This window comes from Coptis chinensis, chromosome 2, assembly GCF_015680905.1.
Source record: "Coptis chinensis isolate HL-2020 chromosome 2, ASM1568090v1, whole genome shotgun sequence".
In the NCBI taxonomy this organism is placed as follows: domain Eukaryota; kingdom Viridiplantae; phylum Streptophyta; class Magnoliopsida; order Ranunculales; family Ranunculaceae; genus Coptis; species Coptis chinensis.
Window position 1 is genome coordinate 84,057,938 of NC_141457.1, and position 14,768 is coordinate 84,072,705.

General features: G+C 37.1%; 2 protein-coding genes across 2 annotated transcripts; one reads left to right on the forward strand and one right to left on the reverse strand.

Moving 5' to 3' along the window:
• Positions 1-1,084: 1,084 nt before the first annotated feature.
• Positions 1,085-4,872, reverse strand: LOC147518398 (calcium-transporting ATPase 12, plasma membrane-type-like). Its single transcript, XM_086590254.1, has one exon. The coding sequence runs from the start codon at positions 4,355-4,357 to the stop codon at positions 1,214-1,216; it is 3,144 nt and encodes a 1,047-aa protein (XP_086446380.1). The 5' UTR covers positions 4,358-4,872; the 3' UTR covers positions 1,085-1,213.
• Positions 4,873-8,950: 4,078 nt separating this feature from the next.
• LOC147518399 (uncharacterized) lies at positions 8,951-10,861 on the forward strand. Its single transcript, XM_086593908.1, has 3 exons — positions 8,951-8,960; positions 9,497-9,686; positions 10,141-10,861. Exons 1-3 carry the CDS (start codon positions 8,951-8,953, stop codon positions 10,859-10,861), a joined length of 921 nt encoding a protein of 306 aa, XP_086450034.1.
• Positions 10,862-14,768: the final 3,907 nt, after the last annotated feature.

Sequence of the window (14,768 nt, forward strand, 5' to 3'; positions counted from 1 at the left end):
ATTTTTAGTCTTACTCATACCAGCAAATTCAATTTGCTGACCCATGTTTGCTTTCTTTTGTAACGTGAGTGTGTTCTTGGAAACATAGATGGTAGAATGAAGTAGATGACGACGTTTGATTTGGATTTGCTCTTAGAGTCTTTCTAGTTTAAGTTTTATGGAGTGGACAGTTTTGTTTTGAGACAGATGTAATAGAATTGGTTAGTAATTCTTGAATTCGTGATTGAAGAGTTGTTATTTCGGATTTAATTTGATTTATTTTTCTATATCGCGTTTGGTAATGGGTTATTAGGGTTTTGTTTCGTCCTGGGTTTTCAGAAGATGGAATAGGGTGACGAACTGACGATTGAGATAATTATATCTTGAATAATTCCCTATTTTAATATTCTGAAAATTTGGAGTGTGACAGAACAATCACTGTTCATACCTCAACATGAGTTATGAACAATCATTGTTTATATCTATTTGGAGTATGAACAATTAATGTTCATACCTCAACATAATGTATAATTAGTAAGAACACATATTAAAGTATAGACAATCATTATTCATACCTCAACATAATGTATGATAGTAAGAACACCTATTGGAGTATAAACAATCATTGTTTATACCTCAACATGAGCTATGAACAATCATTGTTTATACCTCAACATGAGCTATGAACAATCATTGTTCATACATTAATATATTGTATGAAGTACATTCACCTATTTGGGTATGAACAATCATTGTTCACCTATCAACATAAAGTATGAACACTCATTGTTTATAGTAAAATGACAGAAAGAGTAAAATCGAAAAATATTTATTTCAAATCCGAGCTATTTGTCCTTACGGATTATTTTTACTCGAAAATTGGTTTTTAAAATTATTTTCCCCCAAAAATTATCGTTGAGTTGAGAGTGATTAAAAAAATACGCTAGCTGTGAAAGTTATTTTCACTCGAAAATGGGCCTTGGGACCAATTTCTTGTTATTTCTACCATTTGTCAGGTGCTAATTCTGCTGTTGTGGATAAACTTTAGTCTCTATATTCTATACACCACCTAAAAACTCTTCATGATAATGGTCGTCAAATCACATTGACAAAGAAATCTTCATTGAATATATACCGAAATTGCTATAATAATAGTATAAAAGAATCTATGAGTTCATACTGGGAGGTGTAATAGAAGATTATGTCGTCCAATCTACTATCTACAAACCACGATCTAAGTCTGAACATGTTTTTGTTGTCTCTTGAGACGTTGTCTTAGAATATCAAAAATCGGTGTTTTAGGAACTGGAATGCACTTGACAACCCAACCAATAGGCCAAGATACTGATGCGATTCCGATACATGTACCCCATTGAGCCCAGTTCAACCTCTCTGTATTTGCAAACTTCTTGAGAAATTCCACCATGATGACCTGAAGAATGAGTGTGATCGCTATAATTCCAAGAAAGAGCTTGTTTTTATGTATTCCCTTGAACACATTCTTCTTCTCAAGACTCCTTGCATTAAATTCATTAAACACTTGGCACAGAACAAAAGTATTGAAGATCAAAGTGTCCTTAACCTTGCTGTTCACACTGAAGATAGACTCACCTTTAAATTGTAGGATCAAGAGTACTGCTATTTGATAGAGAGACTGAGATAAGAGGTTCCTCCACATCACATTGGTTATAAGCGGCGCTGTCCGACCAACTGGTGGCTTCTCCATGAGTTCCTGGGTTGGCCTCTCAGTGGCTAAAGCTAGAGCTCCCAATGTGTCCATGATCAGGTTCACCCACAATAACTGCACAGCTGTTAGTGGAACATCACCAGCAGAAACTGCAGCAATGAAGTTAATTACAAGCGCTGCAACATTCACGGTGAGCTGAAACTGGATGAATTTCTGAATGTTGTTATAAACACACCTCCCCCATTGTAAGACCGTGGCCACAGAAGCAAAGTTATCGTCCATGATAATGATATCTGAACTCTCTTTTGCCACTTCAGTGCCTTGTATTCCCATAGAAAGACCAATATCGGCCTCTTTAAGTGCAGGTGCATCATTTGTACCGTCTCCTGTGACAGCAACAACATGGCCTTTCTGTTTCAGACATTGCACCATCAAAAGTTTGTCAAAAGGAGAGGACCTTGCCATGACACATATACTATCCACTCTCTCCATCCTCTCCTCTTGTGTGTAATTTCTGAATTCAACTCCTTCCACTACTCCACTGTTTGATTCCTCATCAGACTCAAGTATCCCGCACTCGATGGCTATAGCTCTTGCAGTGAAAACATTATCTCCAGTTATCATTTTGATTGTCACTCCAGCATCTTTGCAAGCTTGCACGGCTTTTTTAACCCCTGGTCGACATGGGTCTTTAATGCCAACTAATCCTAAGAAGGTGAGTCCATCATCATTTAGTGGTTGGCGTACCTTACCCTCTTCATCATATTCTAACACGTCCTTGGCTATATTTTTATGGGCGAAACCAATGCAGCGGAGGCTATTGGCTGCCATACCTTGAATTATTTTTTGGAATGCTATTCTTTCACCTTCATCCATAACCTTCACTCTTCCACTGCTTTCATAGTAATTTGAACACATGGCTAATATCATCTCAGCAGCTCCCTTCCAGTGCACATGGATGGTTTTGTCGTCATTGTTTCTCGACAAGACGCCACTCCTTTTCTTCTCTGAGTTGAAGGCTTCGACTCGCAGAATTGAGCAATTGCGCTTCAACTCTTCAGTGTTCATTCCCAATTCGAGCACAGCCCAAGAGAGAATAGCTTTCTCAGTGGGGCTACCAGAGAATTCAGGTACTGCCCCTGCATTTGGTCTGTAAACACCACCTGTTGTATTAAGACCAACTCCTTGATGAAGCAATCCAAGAATTGTTGTAGCGATTGTGGACGCAACACTATCTTTAATTGCTTCTTGGCCAAGCCAGAATTTTGTCACTTTCATTTGGTTGAGTGTGAGAGTACCAGTTTTGTCAGTACAGATAGTAGTGGCAGAACCCATTGTTTCACAGGCAGAGAGTTTTCTAACCATAGCCTGATCAGCCATCATTCTCTTCATGGAGTAAGCAAGAGTAAGTGTGACAGCCAATGGTAGACCTTCTGGAATTGCGACAACAACAATGGTAACAGCAGCAGAAACAATTCGGATGACTGCATTCATCACATCATCAAATTTAGTCTTGCTACCGTTATATTCCCTGTTTCCATTTTCATCTTCAGTATTGCCTGTGAAGTAGCGCACAAGCAATACTATGAGAACAAGAATTGCCACTGACAAACCAATCTTTCCTATAGATGAGGTCAGTTTGTCAAGTCGGGCTTGTAATGGAGTACGCTCGTTGTTGTCACGACTAATCGTACTCATCATCTCACCCCATGCTGTATTCCTCCCAACAGATGATACAAGCATGTGAGCATAGCCATCCACTACCTTGGCACCAGAAAACAGGAAAGGATTCTTGGTGCCATCAACTTCAACATGCTCGCTCTCTCCTGTCATGCTTGACTCGTCCACTTGTAGTGATTGTCCATCTGAAAACAGACCGTCTGCAGGAATCTGATTGCCAATGTTAAGATACACAATATCTCCCACAACAATGTCAAAGATGGAAATCTTTTGTCGTCGTCCATCTCTCACAACATCGACCTGGATGTTATTGCTTACGCTCGATAACTTCTCGAATTGTCTAGATTGCCTGAAGTTACTGACTGCAGAAACAACAATGACTAAAAATACAGCGACGAAAATACTCCCACCGTCATACCATCCATTAGCCCCATTCTCCTTAATGCCAAATCCAAGAGATAGTGTGGCACAAACCAAAAGAATGACAATAGTCATATCCTGAAATGCTTCCCACACAAAATAAAAGAATCCTTTTGCAGGAGGCTTTTCATATGTATTAGAACCAAAAACAGTTTGCCGGCGACTAATTTCTTCAGCTTCGCCATGAATTCCATTCTCTGAATCTGTTTTAAGTGTCTTAACAACAGCTTTAACACCTCCCAACTGATTCAAACGTCCCAAATCTTTCTCCTTGACAATTTCAGTTAAACTTCTAAACTCATCATCCGACAAGCTTAATCTATCCTCACTACGATCTTTGCTATTATTATCATCATCAAGATGAATGTTAAGCGCAGTGTAAGATGGAGTACGTAAGATTGTGGTTAAGAACGGGTTTTTCCTCCTAGCAACAATTTCTTTGGCTAAGGAAAGAAAAACTCTGGAAGAATATATGGCAGCCAAAGCGATACGCCATTTCTTAGTAGACTTACTAAGGGTACTGGTAACATCAAGAAAATATGAATCACCAAGGTAATAGTTTTGTGCATGGTGATTGGGTTTGGTTGTCATTGCTGTTTAAAAGAAAACTCTTAAAGAAGAAGACAATGTAACAGTAAACTTACTTGTGACTTGTGGTTTTATGAAGAAGAACAATTGAATACGTATATATGAGATACCCCAGATGAAGATGCTATATACACTAATACACGCACCTTATTAGGAACGATTGATCACTTAAGAGAAGGAACAATAATTGTGGTTATAGATGCTATAGATGAGTTAAGAGAAGGAAATAGTTTTATGAATACTTGTTTATGTATTGGAGAACTTGTACATCATATATATATAGCATATAGGATAGGGAAAGCGGTTATATTCCATGTATTGGATGTGAACTGTGCTCTAAAGGCGGCAAAACATATGCTGTTTGATCTGACTACCATTTTTAATGTTCTGATGCTTCTTGGTAGTGGCTCAGCTCTTTCGTGGAAGGAGGGGGAGGTTGCTTAGTTGTGTGGGAGTCATCGTGTCATCGACATGAAAGAACTCAATGTTTATTACCATAAATAAATACCCAGAAAAACTTACCTCGGAATTGGGCCCCGAAGCAAAATACTTTAAAGGTGATCTTGAAGTCTTATATCGGGGGGAAATGTTCACCCACAAGTCAAACAGGAACTTTTTATTTTTCTATGGAAAAGTTAAACACTATACCACGTGGTTACTTAACTTTTTTCACACCAGATTTCATTGAATTTCAACATTGCACATTTTATTTTTTGTGAAAGAATCCGAGAAAGAATATCTAACTCCTATCAAGAAAATGAGGGCTTCAACAGTAAATTCATCACGCTATTAATTTTTTTTTTCCAATTTTACCTCTTGCCAAACACAAATATTACAATTCATGTTATTTTTTGTTTTATTTTTTTTATTTTGTCTTTTTACAAGAGTAAAATGGTAGTTTCACGTCTATTAATTAATGAAAAATAAAATAAAATCGGAGATTGTTATAAAATTGGAGATTGTTAACTTCACGAAAGAAAAATTTCTAGGTCCCACTTATTCTACAAGTCTACAACACTAATTTTTTTCAATTTTTTTCTTGCCTGATAATTACTCCGTAGCACTTCTGTACTTTCTACATAATTGTCTTGGGTCCTTGCAAGTTTCAGCCTTACTTTTGACTGGTCACAAAGTAAACAATTCGTTTGTTTTTATTTTTTTATGAAACACACTTGAGACCAATTGAATTGACTAGCGACACCCTTCACATTTTTAGTAATTCACAAAAAGAAATACCAAAAAAGTATAAATATTTGCTTCTTCCAAATACTTTCATAACATTTTTTTACCAACAAATACATCTTAATAGCATTCTCAATGCAAGTCAATATTTCCCCCTCTTATCACCTCTATGTAGGCAGTATTTTCTTTTTTTTTCCACCGTTTTGGTAAAAAATAAGGTAAAACTGCCCAATACAAAGGTGAATATTAATCTCGTACGGGATGTTAGATTCCATCTGGACGTAAAAATCGAAAAAACGCTCCGGACGAAATGAAACATCCCGTCTTAAATTTTTTTTTTTTTAAAAACTGAAAAAAAATCGAAAAATCATGCGAAACGGAATGAAACATTCCGTCCGAAAAAAAAACCCACTTTTTTTTAAAAAAACACACGAGACGGAATCCAACATCTCGTCCAAAGTTCACAAGTCAGCCACTATCTCGGTTGAAAGTTTCACCCTAGTAATGACTTGGGAAAATAGTCACCCTCGTTTTCACCTCTGCATTGGGCACTAAATTTGAATGAAATGGAAGTGAAAATTTTCATTCCCTTCAATTCCACCTGCATTGGGAATGCTCTAATGAACATGTAGAGTTGGTCATTAAGCCAAATAGCTTACTGCTTGCGAGCAACTCATGCTCGGCTCGTTTTGAACTTGGCTTGAACTCACTCTTTTAATATGAGTCTAAGTTTGAGCACATTTTCTCGCAAGCTACTCGTACACGTACTTTAAAAGTTATGTTAACACTTTGGATAATTGGTATAATAGTGTGTTAGATTGTGACAGCTTATCGGTATACTGGTTGTATTGTGTACAATAATATTTGTTAATTGTGATTTTGGGTGGATTGTAGTCTCACTTTCATACTTCGTTAGAATCACTTTGCAAGTTATTTTGGTATATAGTCAGTATTCTACGACGTCTATTTGAACTCACTCGAAATTCAAATTTATACACAAAACAAGTCAAAGCAATCTCTGAATTCTGTGGACAATTTTGAGCTTATAGTTCATAACAATCCGAATCCAGGCTCGATGAGCTACTCAAATACTCGGCACAAAATAAAACTCACCTAGAACTTAGAACTTGAGCTATACTCGAGAGATACACGAGTTGAATTTGAGCATCCCTACAACTCGACTCGCTAGACATGCTATCTGCCTCGATGAATCTAATTTTATCCATCTTATTCCATCAAAAAATTTATAATGATGGCAATTCACCTATGGGGGTGTCGATGGTAGTTGAATAAGATGTTTGGTTCACACCCGTCTATTACAGTTTGATTCTTTTAATGACGCCTTGGCCTCAAGTAAGACATTATCCATTACGTTACTAGAAAATACTTGGATCGAACCTCAATTATAAAAAAAAAAACAGAAAATTGATTGATAGCGTGGTCAAAAGTCCCAACACGACATATTTGACACAGGTCATCCCGATAGTGGCTTTGGATGTGTGGAGTGACATCAAAATAGAGAATAAAGGCTCTTTTGCTGCGTTGATGGGCACACATCACCCACCAATATCTACGACTTACACCCTAAGCAATTGGGTGTCAAAGCAAATGAAAACACCTCACAACCACTGGGGCCCTGACCGACCTCATAAGTGCATTCGGAACACTTTATTTTAATTTTTCTCCACAGTTTCTTTAATTCTTTCCCAGATTTATACTAGTTCTGGGCATGAATGCAAGCTGATAACATATCCCGTTGTCCAATTTGATCTGAACACAATTAATTTCTAAGTTTCTAACCATAATTATAGCTGTAAACAAAATGGCATTATTGGATTGGATCAGATGGAGAACTGGAATGTGGTCAATCCAAACCCAATCTGTTGAGAATCACAATCCTTAAATCCAATAACCAAATATGATGCAAATTCTAAAAGTTTATTTCCTCCCATTAACTTTTTCATAGTGGACAATTCCTTGGTTTTCCTTTCCTTGATATCCCTACCAGTTAGATGGTAATGGCTGCAGAGTGGAATCTAATTTTAAAACAGTAAATCCTACCGTCAGTCTGACACTCCCAGTTCATCTCTCTGTTCTTATACCAAGTTCATTCATTCAAATCTGAGGGGCTATACCACACGAATTTCCTACACCCCTTTCCTCAAATATAAAGTATTGAGGTCATGCTCAACTTGCTGGTTGTTATCCAATTATCTATTCGTGAACAAATACATAGTATTTGCAAGACACAGACATGAAGGAAGTTGCTACACTCCAGCCCAGCCGTCAGTAAGAAATATATTCTAAGGAAGTTGTGCTAATGACCACTACATACAAATTAATATTCGAGTAAAAGTTGAAGTTCCTTTCTAAGGACAACTACAAAACTCAAAATATTCAAGTAAGTCTTCATCCAGGTGTTAGCTTCTTTGGTCGGTATGTTTACTACTCATATGGGAGGTCATAGGTTCAACCCTCATGAGTAGCATACATACCAACCGAACCAAGTTAACGTCTGTTTTTATAACTGAATTGCCCTTAATTACTATCGCTTAAGCAGTTGTTAAGCCTGGTACAGAAAATGGAAGCATGATACATAGTAATTCAAAGTGCAATATGATTTTTAACTGGTACATATCCAAACAGGAAATGTATATACACCATTTGTTTCTAGCATAACTCAACTTGAATTAAAGTATTACTGTCAGAAGGGAGAGGCAAATTCAGAGTTTGTAACAGTGGGAGTAAAACTCTAAACTTGAACCCAATAGGTGTCATGAACAAGATCATAGGAAAAACGTTCCAACATTAAGGATTATGTGTTACAACTTCAGTAGGGAACTTGATGTATCTTGTTGGCGGAAGCCTCAACAATGGATGAACATCAATAAGATTTAATAAATCAAACACCTAAATCTAGGGTTTAAACCTTCAAACATGAAGAACAATTCACAAAGAATTAGTAATCAACAATAACCCTCTAACAATGAAGGCCTAGATATCTTTATATAAGAAAACAACTACTAAACCTAATTGGAAACCATCTTATTCTTAGTCCTAATTCAATTAGAAAACCAAATAAAATATAAACTACTAATTAATTATTTATTCCATGCTCATGCATCATACTCCCCCACTTGAAAGAAATTCGTCCTCGAATTTGTTGTCTTGAAAATCTTCAAACCCGCAAAAGTTCTTCATAATCGAATTAAGCACCCTCCCCGGGTTGTAGAAAATTCAGCCTCGAATTTTGGCTTTGTATCGACTCACAAAAATAATCATACACCACGATTTCACGTTCACGTCATCCAAAATATTCCATTAGAAAGAAAATTGAGACTGCCATCCATAAAAATATGCACTGATTTCTTTTATACTTCCATGGAGAAAAAGGCACCACTAGATTAGAAAGGAATGGATCCACGTAAGAATCTTGGAATAACTTCATATCACCAAAAACAAGATCACCAGGAATCAATACATTCTTACGCTGTTGGGGGGTCAACATAGGATGGCATATGTTAGCAATTTGGACAGATTCAACACTGATAAGAACTCCCCCTGTGTCCCAAACCATGAAACTAAAAGCTTTTAGTGGAGACTTCATTATAAACTCATTGCAAAACAGGCTTTTGATATACGGAAATAAAGCATCTATCGAAAACACTGGGCTGTGACTTTCAGGCAGACAAGTTTCCAAAGAACGAAAGTTTTGACATTTCATACTGTTCCAAACAACCTGCTTCAATTCCATTGCTTTGGCTACTCCAATCTGCTTATTTTGTATCATCCAGTCCAATGGAAAAATAAATTCAACGCCATTACTTGTAGAGAATCTAGACTGTATCCTTAGCACTAGATGATGAAGAGCTACCGAAGCATCAGTTTGAACTTTCTTTACAGTATAAGTCTTAAATGCTAAAAAGCATCATGATTCTTGCTATGGCAATGATGCAACAGCTAGTGAAAAGGACTATTTTTCTGATCATACCTATGAAGCTAGGGAATCAGAAAAAACTCTTAGTTTATCTCCTATTCAAGTGATTAGTCCTATCTCCACAAGACAACAAAGGAAGCAGAAGAATAAAGCAAAGGAATCTGTAGTTTTAAGCTCTGAGCTTGAGAAGAAGGATCAACACTGTCCTAAAAGGTATGCTAGGAGCAAGAACAAAAAAGTTTCATCATGATGAACAAACCTATGGGCTTTTGGAACGTAGAGGTATAAATGATCCTTTTAAAGATAAAGAAATAGCTAAGTTTCGGATTGAAAATAATTTTTGTTTATTTGGTCTTTTAGAAACAAAAGTGAAAATGCAAAATTTTGAAGTTATAAAAAACTTAGCATGCAATAAGTGGTCTTCTTGTCACAACTATAATAGTGATCCTAATGGTAGAGTTTGGATTTGTTAGGATCATGATTATATTCATGTTGAAAAGATTCAAGAAAACAGTCAAGCAGTTCATGCCTTAATTACTAATTATGCTCAAGGAAAGAAGTTTTTTCTCACAGTTAGATATGCCAGTAATGATTTATCAGAGAGAGATCTATGGGCTTTCCTTAAGAGCTTATCTCCCTGTTTCTCTGAACCTTGGTGTGTCACTAGTGATTTTAATAACGTGCTCTTTTCACATGAAAGAGTTGGTTGCGCGGCTGTTCACCTTTGGGAGACTAAGGGCTTTCTGGACTGCATTATCTTCTCTGGACTTACTGATCTCAAGTTTTCTAGTAATCTTTTTACTTGGTCTAATAATGCTGAAAGGTTGAAAAGGAAAATGTCCAAGATTGATAGAGCTCTTGTCAATGTTGCTTGGACTAATTCTTTCTTGTCTGAAGTTGTTTTCTTTCCTTCTGGTATCTCGGATCATTCACCTATTTCTATCATTTGGCACAATGCAAGAAAAGTTCACATGCCTTTTAGGTTTTGTAACATCTGGTTCATGCATCCTAAGTTCAAAGATGTTCTGGCTCAGTCTTGGTCTATCAACTTGGCAGGAAATCTCATCTATATTCTAAATGCTAAATTGAGATTCCTCAAAAAAACAATCAGGGGATGGTCTAGAGACAAGTTCTCAAACTTTTCTGATAGAGTTGCTGCTGCAAAGGAAGAGTGGTATATTGTTCAAAATGCTCTTTATCAAGCACCTTTTGATCCTACTCTCTATAGGAAAGAAAAAGATGCTAGAGCCTCTTATGTCACTCTAGTAATGATGGAACAAGCAGACATAAGGCAAAAAGGAGATTGTGATTGGCTCATGTTTAATGACAAGTGCAACTCATACTTCTTCAACACTATAAAGGAGAAAAAAGACAGAAACCTGATCTAGTCTATTGAAAATAGTAATGGCATTCTTCTGAAGGATCCTGAACTTATTTCTTCAGAGTTTCTATCCTTCTATCAAAGGATGTTGGGCATGGAATCTCCAATATCTTCTGAGGCATCTTTCTATAATGAGCTAACTCTCTCAGGTACTATTTCTTCTTATATATATGATGAGTTAGATTGTCCTCCCTCGTTTGATGAGATCAAATCCACTCTTTTTTCCATAGAGAACAATAAAGCACCTGGCCATGATGGCTTTAATGCTTTCTTCTTTAAGAAATGCTGGAACACTGTGAGAGAAGATTTTGTGAAGTCCGTACAATACATGTTTGAGCATCATTATATTCTACAAAGTATTAACTCTACTTTTATTGTACTGATTCCCAAGATTCTGATTCCTAAGAAAGTTTCTGATTTCAGATCTATTGCGTGTACTAATGTTATCTACAAGTGTGTAGCAAAATTGATAAACAGGCTGCAACCTCTCATGGATAGTATTATTGCTCCTTGCCAATCTGCTTTTATACCTGGTCGTTCTATCCAAGAAAATATACTTCTATCTCATGAACTTTTAAAAAGTTATACGGGGAAACATGTAATACCGCAAGGTGTACTCTTAAAGTTGATATTCAGAAGGCTTATGATTCTGTCTCTTGGTCTGCCATCTCCTACATGCTAGACATTCTCAAGTTTCCTCCAAGGATCAAAAGATGGATAACGTGCTGCTATTCTTCTCCATTCTACTCTGTGATCATTAATGGTGCTCCACAAGGGTATTTTGCAGGAAAGAGAGGATTGAGACAGAGAGACCCTCTTTCTCCATACATTTTTGTCATCATCATGGAAATTTTCAACTCTCTAATATCACAAGCATACCTGAGTAAGGAGATTATGTATCATTCTAAATGTAAACATTCTAGGATCACACATCTATGTTTTGCAGATGATATCCTTCTTTTTGTCAAAGGTCATGAAGGATCTATTCTTGCAATCAAAGCTCTTCTGAGTACTTTTTCTGAAGCAACTGGTCTGTATATCAACTCAAACAAATCTGCTATGATCCTCAATAGCATGACAGCAGGTGCAGCTGACGAGTGTTCTGCTTTGATGGGAGTCCAAGTTATTAAACCACCTGTCAAATATTTAGGACTTCCTTTGGTGGCTACTAGACTAAGTATCAGTGATTGCCTTCCTCTTATCGAGAAGGTCTCATGCAGGATTACCAATTGGAAGTGTACGAATCTGAGTCATGCGGGAAGGCTCCAACTCATTCAATCGATTCTCATGTCTTTTCACTCTTACTAGGCTCCAACCTTTCTCCTCCCTAAAGGTGTGCTCCTCAAGGTTTCAAAACTCTGTATCAAATTCCTACGGAGTGGACCACTTATGGAACCTAAAATGCATCAAACTTCTAGAGAGAATGTGTTGTACAGTAAGATGGAAGGTGGGTTGGGTATCATAGACCCTATCATATGGAACAGAAGTGCTCTGTGTGGATCACTTTTCAAAATTGCAAGGAAGGAAAATAATATATGGGCTAACTAGATGTGGAGGGAGCAAATAATCTCCTCCCTAAAGGTGTGCTCCTCAAGGTTTCAAAACTCTGTATCAAATTCCTATGGAGTGGGCCACTTATGGAACCTAAAATGCATCAAACTTCTAGAGAGAATGTGTTGTACAGTAAGATGGAAGGTGGGTTGGGTATCATAGACCCTATCATATGGAACAGAAGTGCTCTGTGTGGATTGCTTTTCAAATTTGCAAGGAAGGAAAATAATATATGGGCTAACTAGATGTAGAGGGAGCAAATAAAGGCAAAGTTCTTCTGGACTATGAAAATCCTACAAGACTACTCATGGTCATGGCAATCTATCCTCAAAAGAAGAAAATATGCCCAACTCGATATCAAATATATCATTGCTAAAGGTAATGATACCTTGCTCTGGCATGATATTTGGTGTCTTAAGAAGCCTCTTCTATGTAACAGTGAAGCAAAACATATCCTTCATCTACCTGAAAATGCTATGGTCAGTGAACTCATTGAGGATGGTAAATGGAACGCTCTGGTTCATGACTTACCTGAAGGACACATCAAAAATAGCATTCTAAAGGTAGACATCTTTTCTGAACTTGCTAAGGATAAAGTGGTGTGGACAGATACCCCTTTAGGTGATTTCTCTATCAAATCTACCTACAATTCTTTAAGAAGGAAAAGAACTAAAAGGATCTGGTCTAATCTTGTTTGGGGAAGATTGGTGATGCCCAAATACTCATTCAATGCCTGACAACTTTTCTTGGGAAGTTTGCCAACACAAGATAGATTAGTGTATAAGAAAGTTTTGCAGGCTTCTTTATGTTGTTTATGTGACAACAACAGTGAGAACTCTAAACACTTATTCTTTAACTGCAACAATACAAAAGAGGTCTGGTCAAAGGTAAAAGCTGCTATTGGATTGGGGCGGCAAGTGGAACATTCAAACAAGGAGTGGTGCAATCTCATCAATATGGTTCGAGGCAAAACACCATGGGCAGAAGTAATCAAGTTATATATTTGTGCTACTATTGGGTACTTATGGATTGAACGTAATAATGTAAAATTTAATGGAGTGTCCTTGAGTCCAATAGTCATCAGTTCAATGTTGCTCAGAGATATGAAGCAATACTTGGAAGTACAAGTGGAGGAGATACAAGATTCTGTCAAACTGAGAGTTCTGGCTGACAGGATAGGTCTGAATTTTAAGTATAAGAAGACTACAATCCAACAGGTTAGATGACTTTTTCCACCTTTTGGTTATGTCAAACTTAACTGTGATGGTTCAATGAATCTAGAGCATGTTGGCTATGGTGGAATGGCTCGAGATGAGCATGGACATGTCGTGTTTGCTTTCACTGGAGGAGGAAATGTCCAGCCCATTTTGTTTCAAGAATTGAAAACTATTGCGATTGGGATTAGCTTGTGTATTGCTCAGGATTACACAAAGGTGGTAGTAGCTTCAAATTCTTTGAGAGCAATACAGATTCTAAAGGAAATAGAGCAACCTCCATGGACATGCTAGAACCTTATAACTACAATTAAAAGTCTCTTACTAAGGCTTCATGAAGTAAATTTAATTCATGTTTACAGAGAGGAAAACATAGCAGCAGATCATCTGGCAAAACTTTCATTAAGAGAACCTTTGCAACCTCATGTATTTACACCTATAATGGATAAGTTCTATAGTAGAGGAAGATGTAACTGAAATTTATGAGAGGTTATAATACAGATGGGGATCTGCAAAATCCCAGCATCATTTCAAAAAAAAAAAAAAAAAAAAAAAAAAAAAAAAAATCCTTAACAAATTCATCATCTACAGCCCCAATTTTCGTCAAATGTTCTTCTTTTCTAACCAAAACCTACATTGAACTACTTTATTTGATTCACACTCTCGCAAAGATAGACGCTTGGATGTCGAGACTCCTACCTTGTCTTTATCTGTCGTTCCCACTTTCTTTTTGTTTGTCAATAGATGTATAGATATCAACTAGAATTGAGAAATAAGAAGTTGGTATTGGGTAGAGTGGGACGAAGTGGATGAACAGTAGCACACATATCATTTGAACTGAAATGTCGCACCGATGGCTGATGGTTTTGATGCTTGGTTCTCTTTATTCTCAAAATCTTATTTCTCACAAACTGGAGCAGATGGTGGTGGGTGCTGAGTTACAACACTGCTGTGAGCAGTACGAATTTGTTGATCAGTGGCAGCACGAACTTGCTGATGACGATCACACTCGAAACTTTGTACAAGTGGTCTAACAGAGTGAAGAACCTTTTGTTTTTCTTGGTGGTGGTTTATGCAAGAGGTTTTTCAGAACAAAAGATGTTGACGTTGTCGCTCTCTTTCATAGTCAGGTGGTAAAGGAACTTCCCA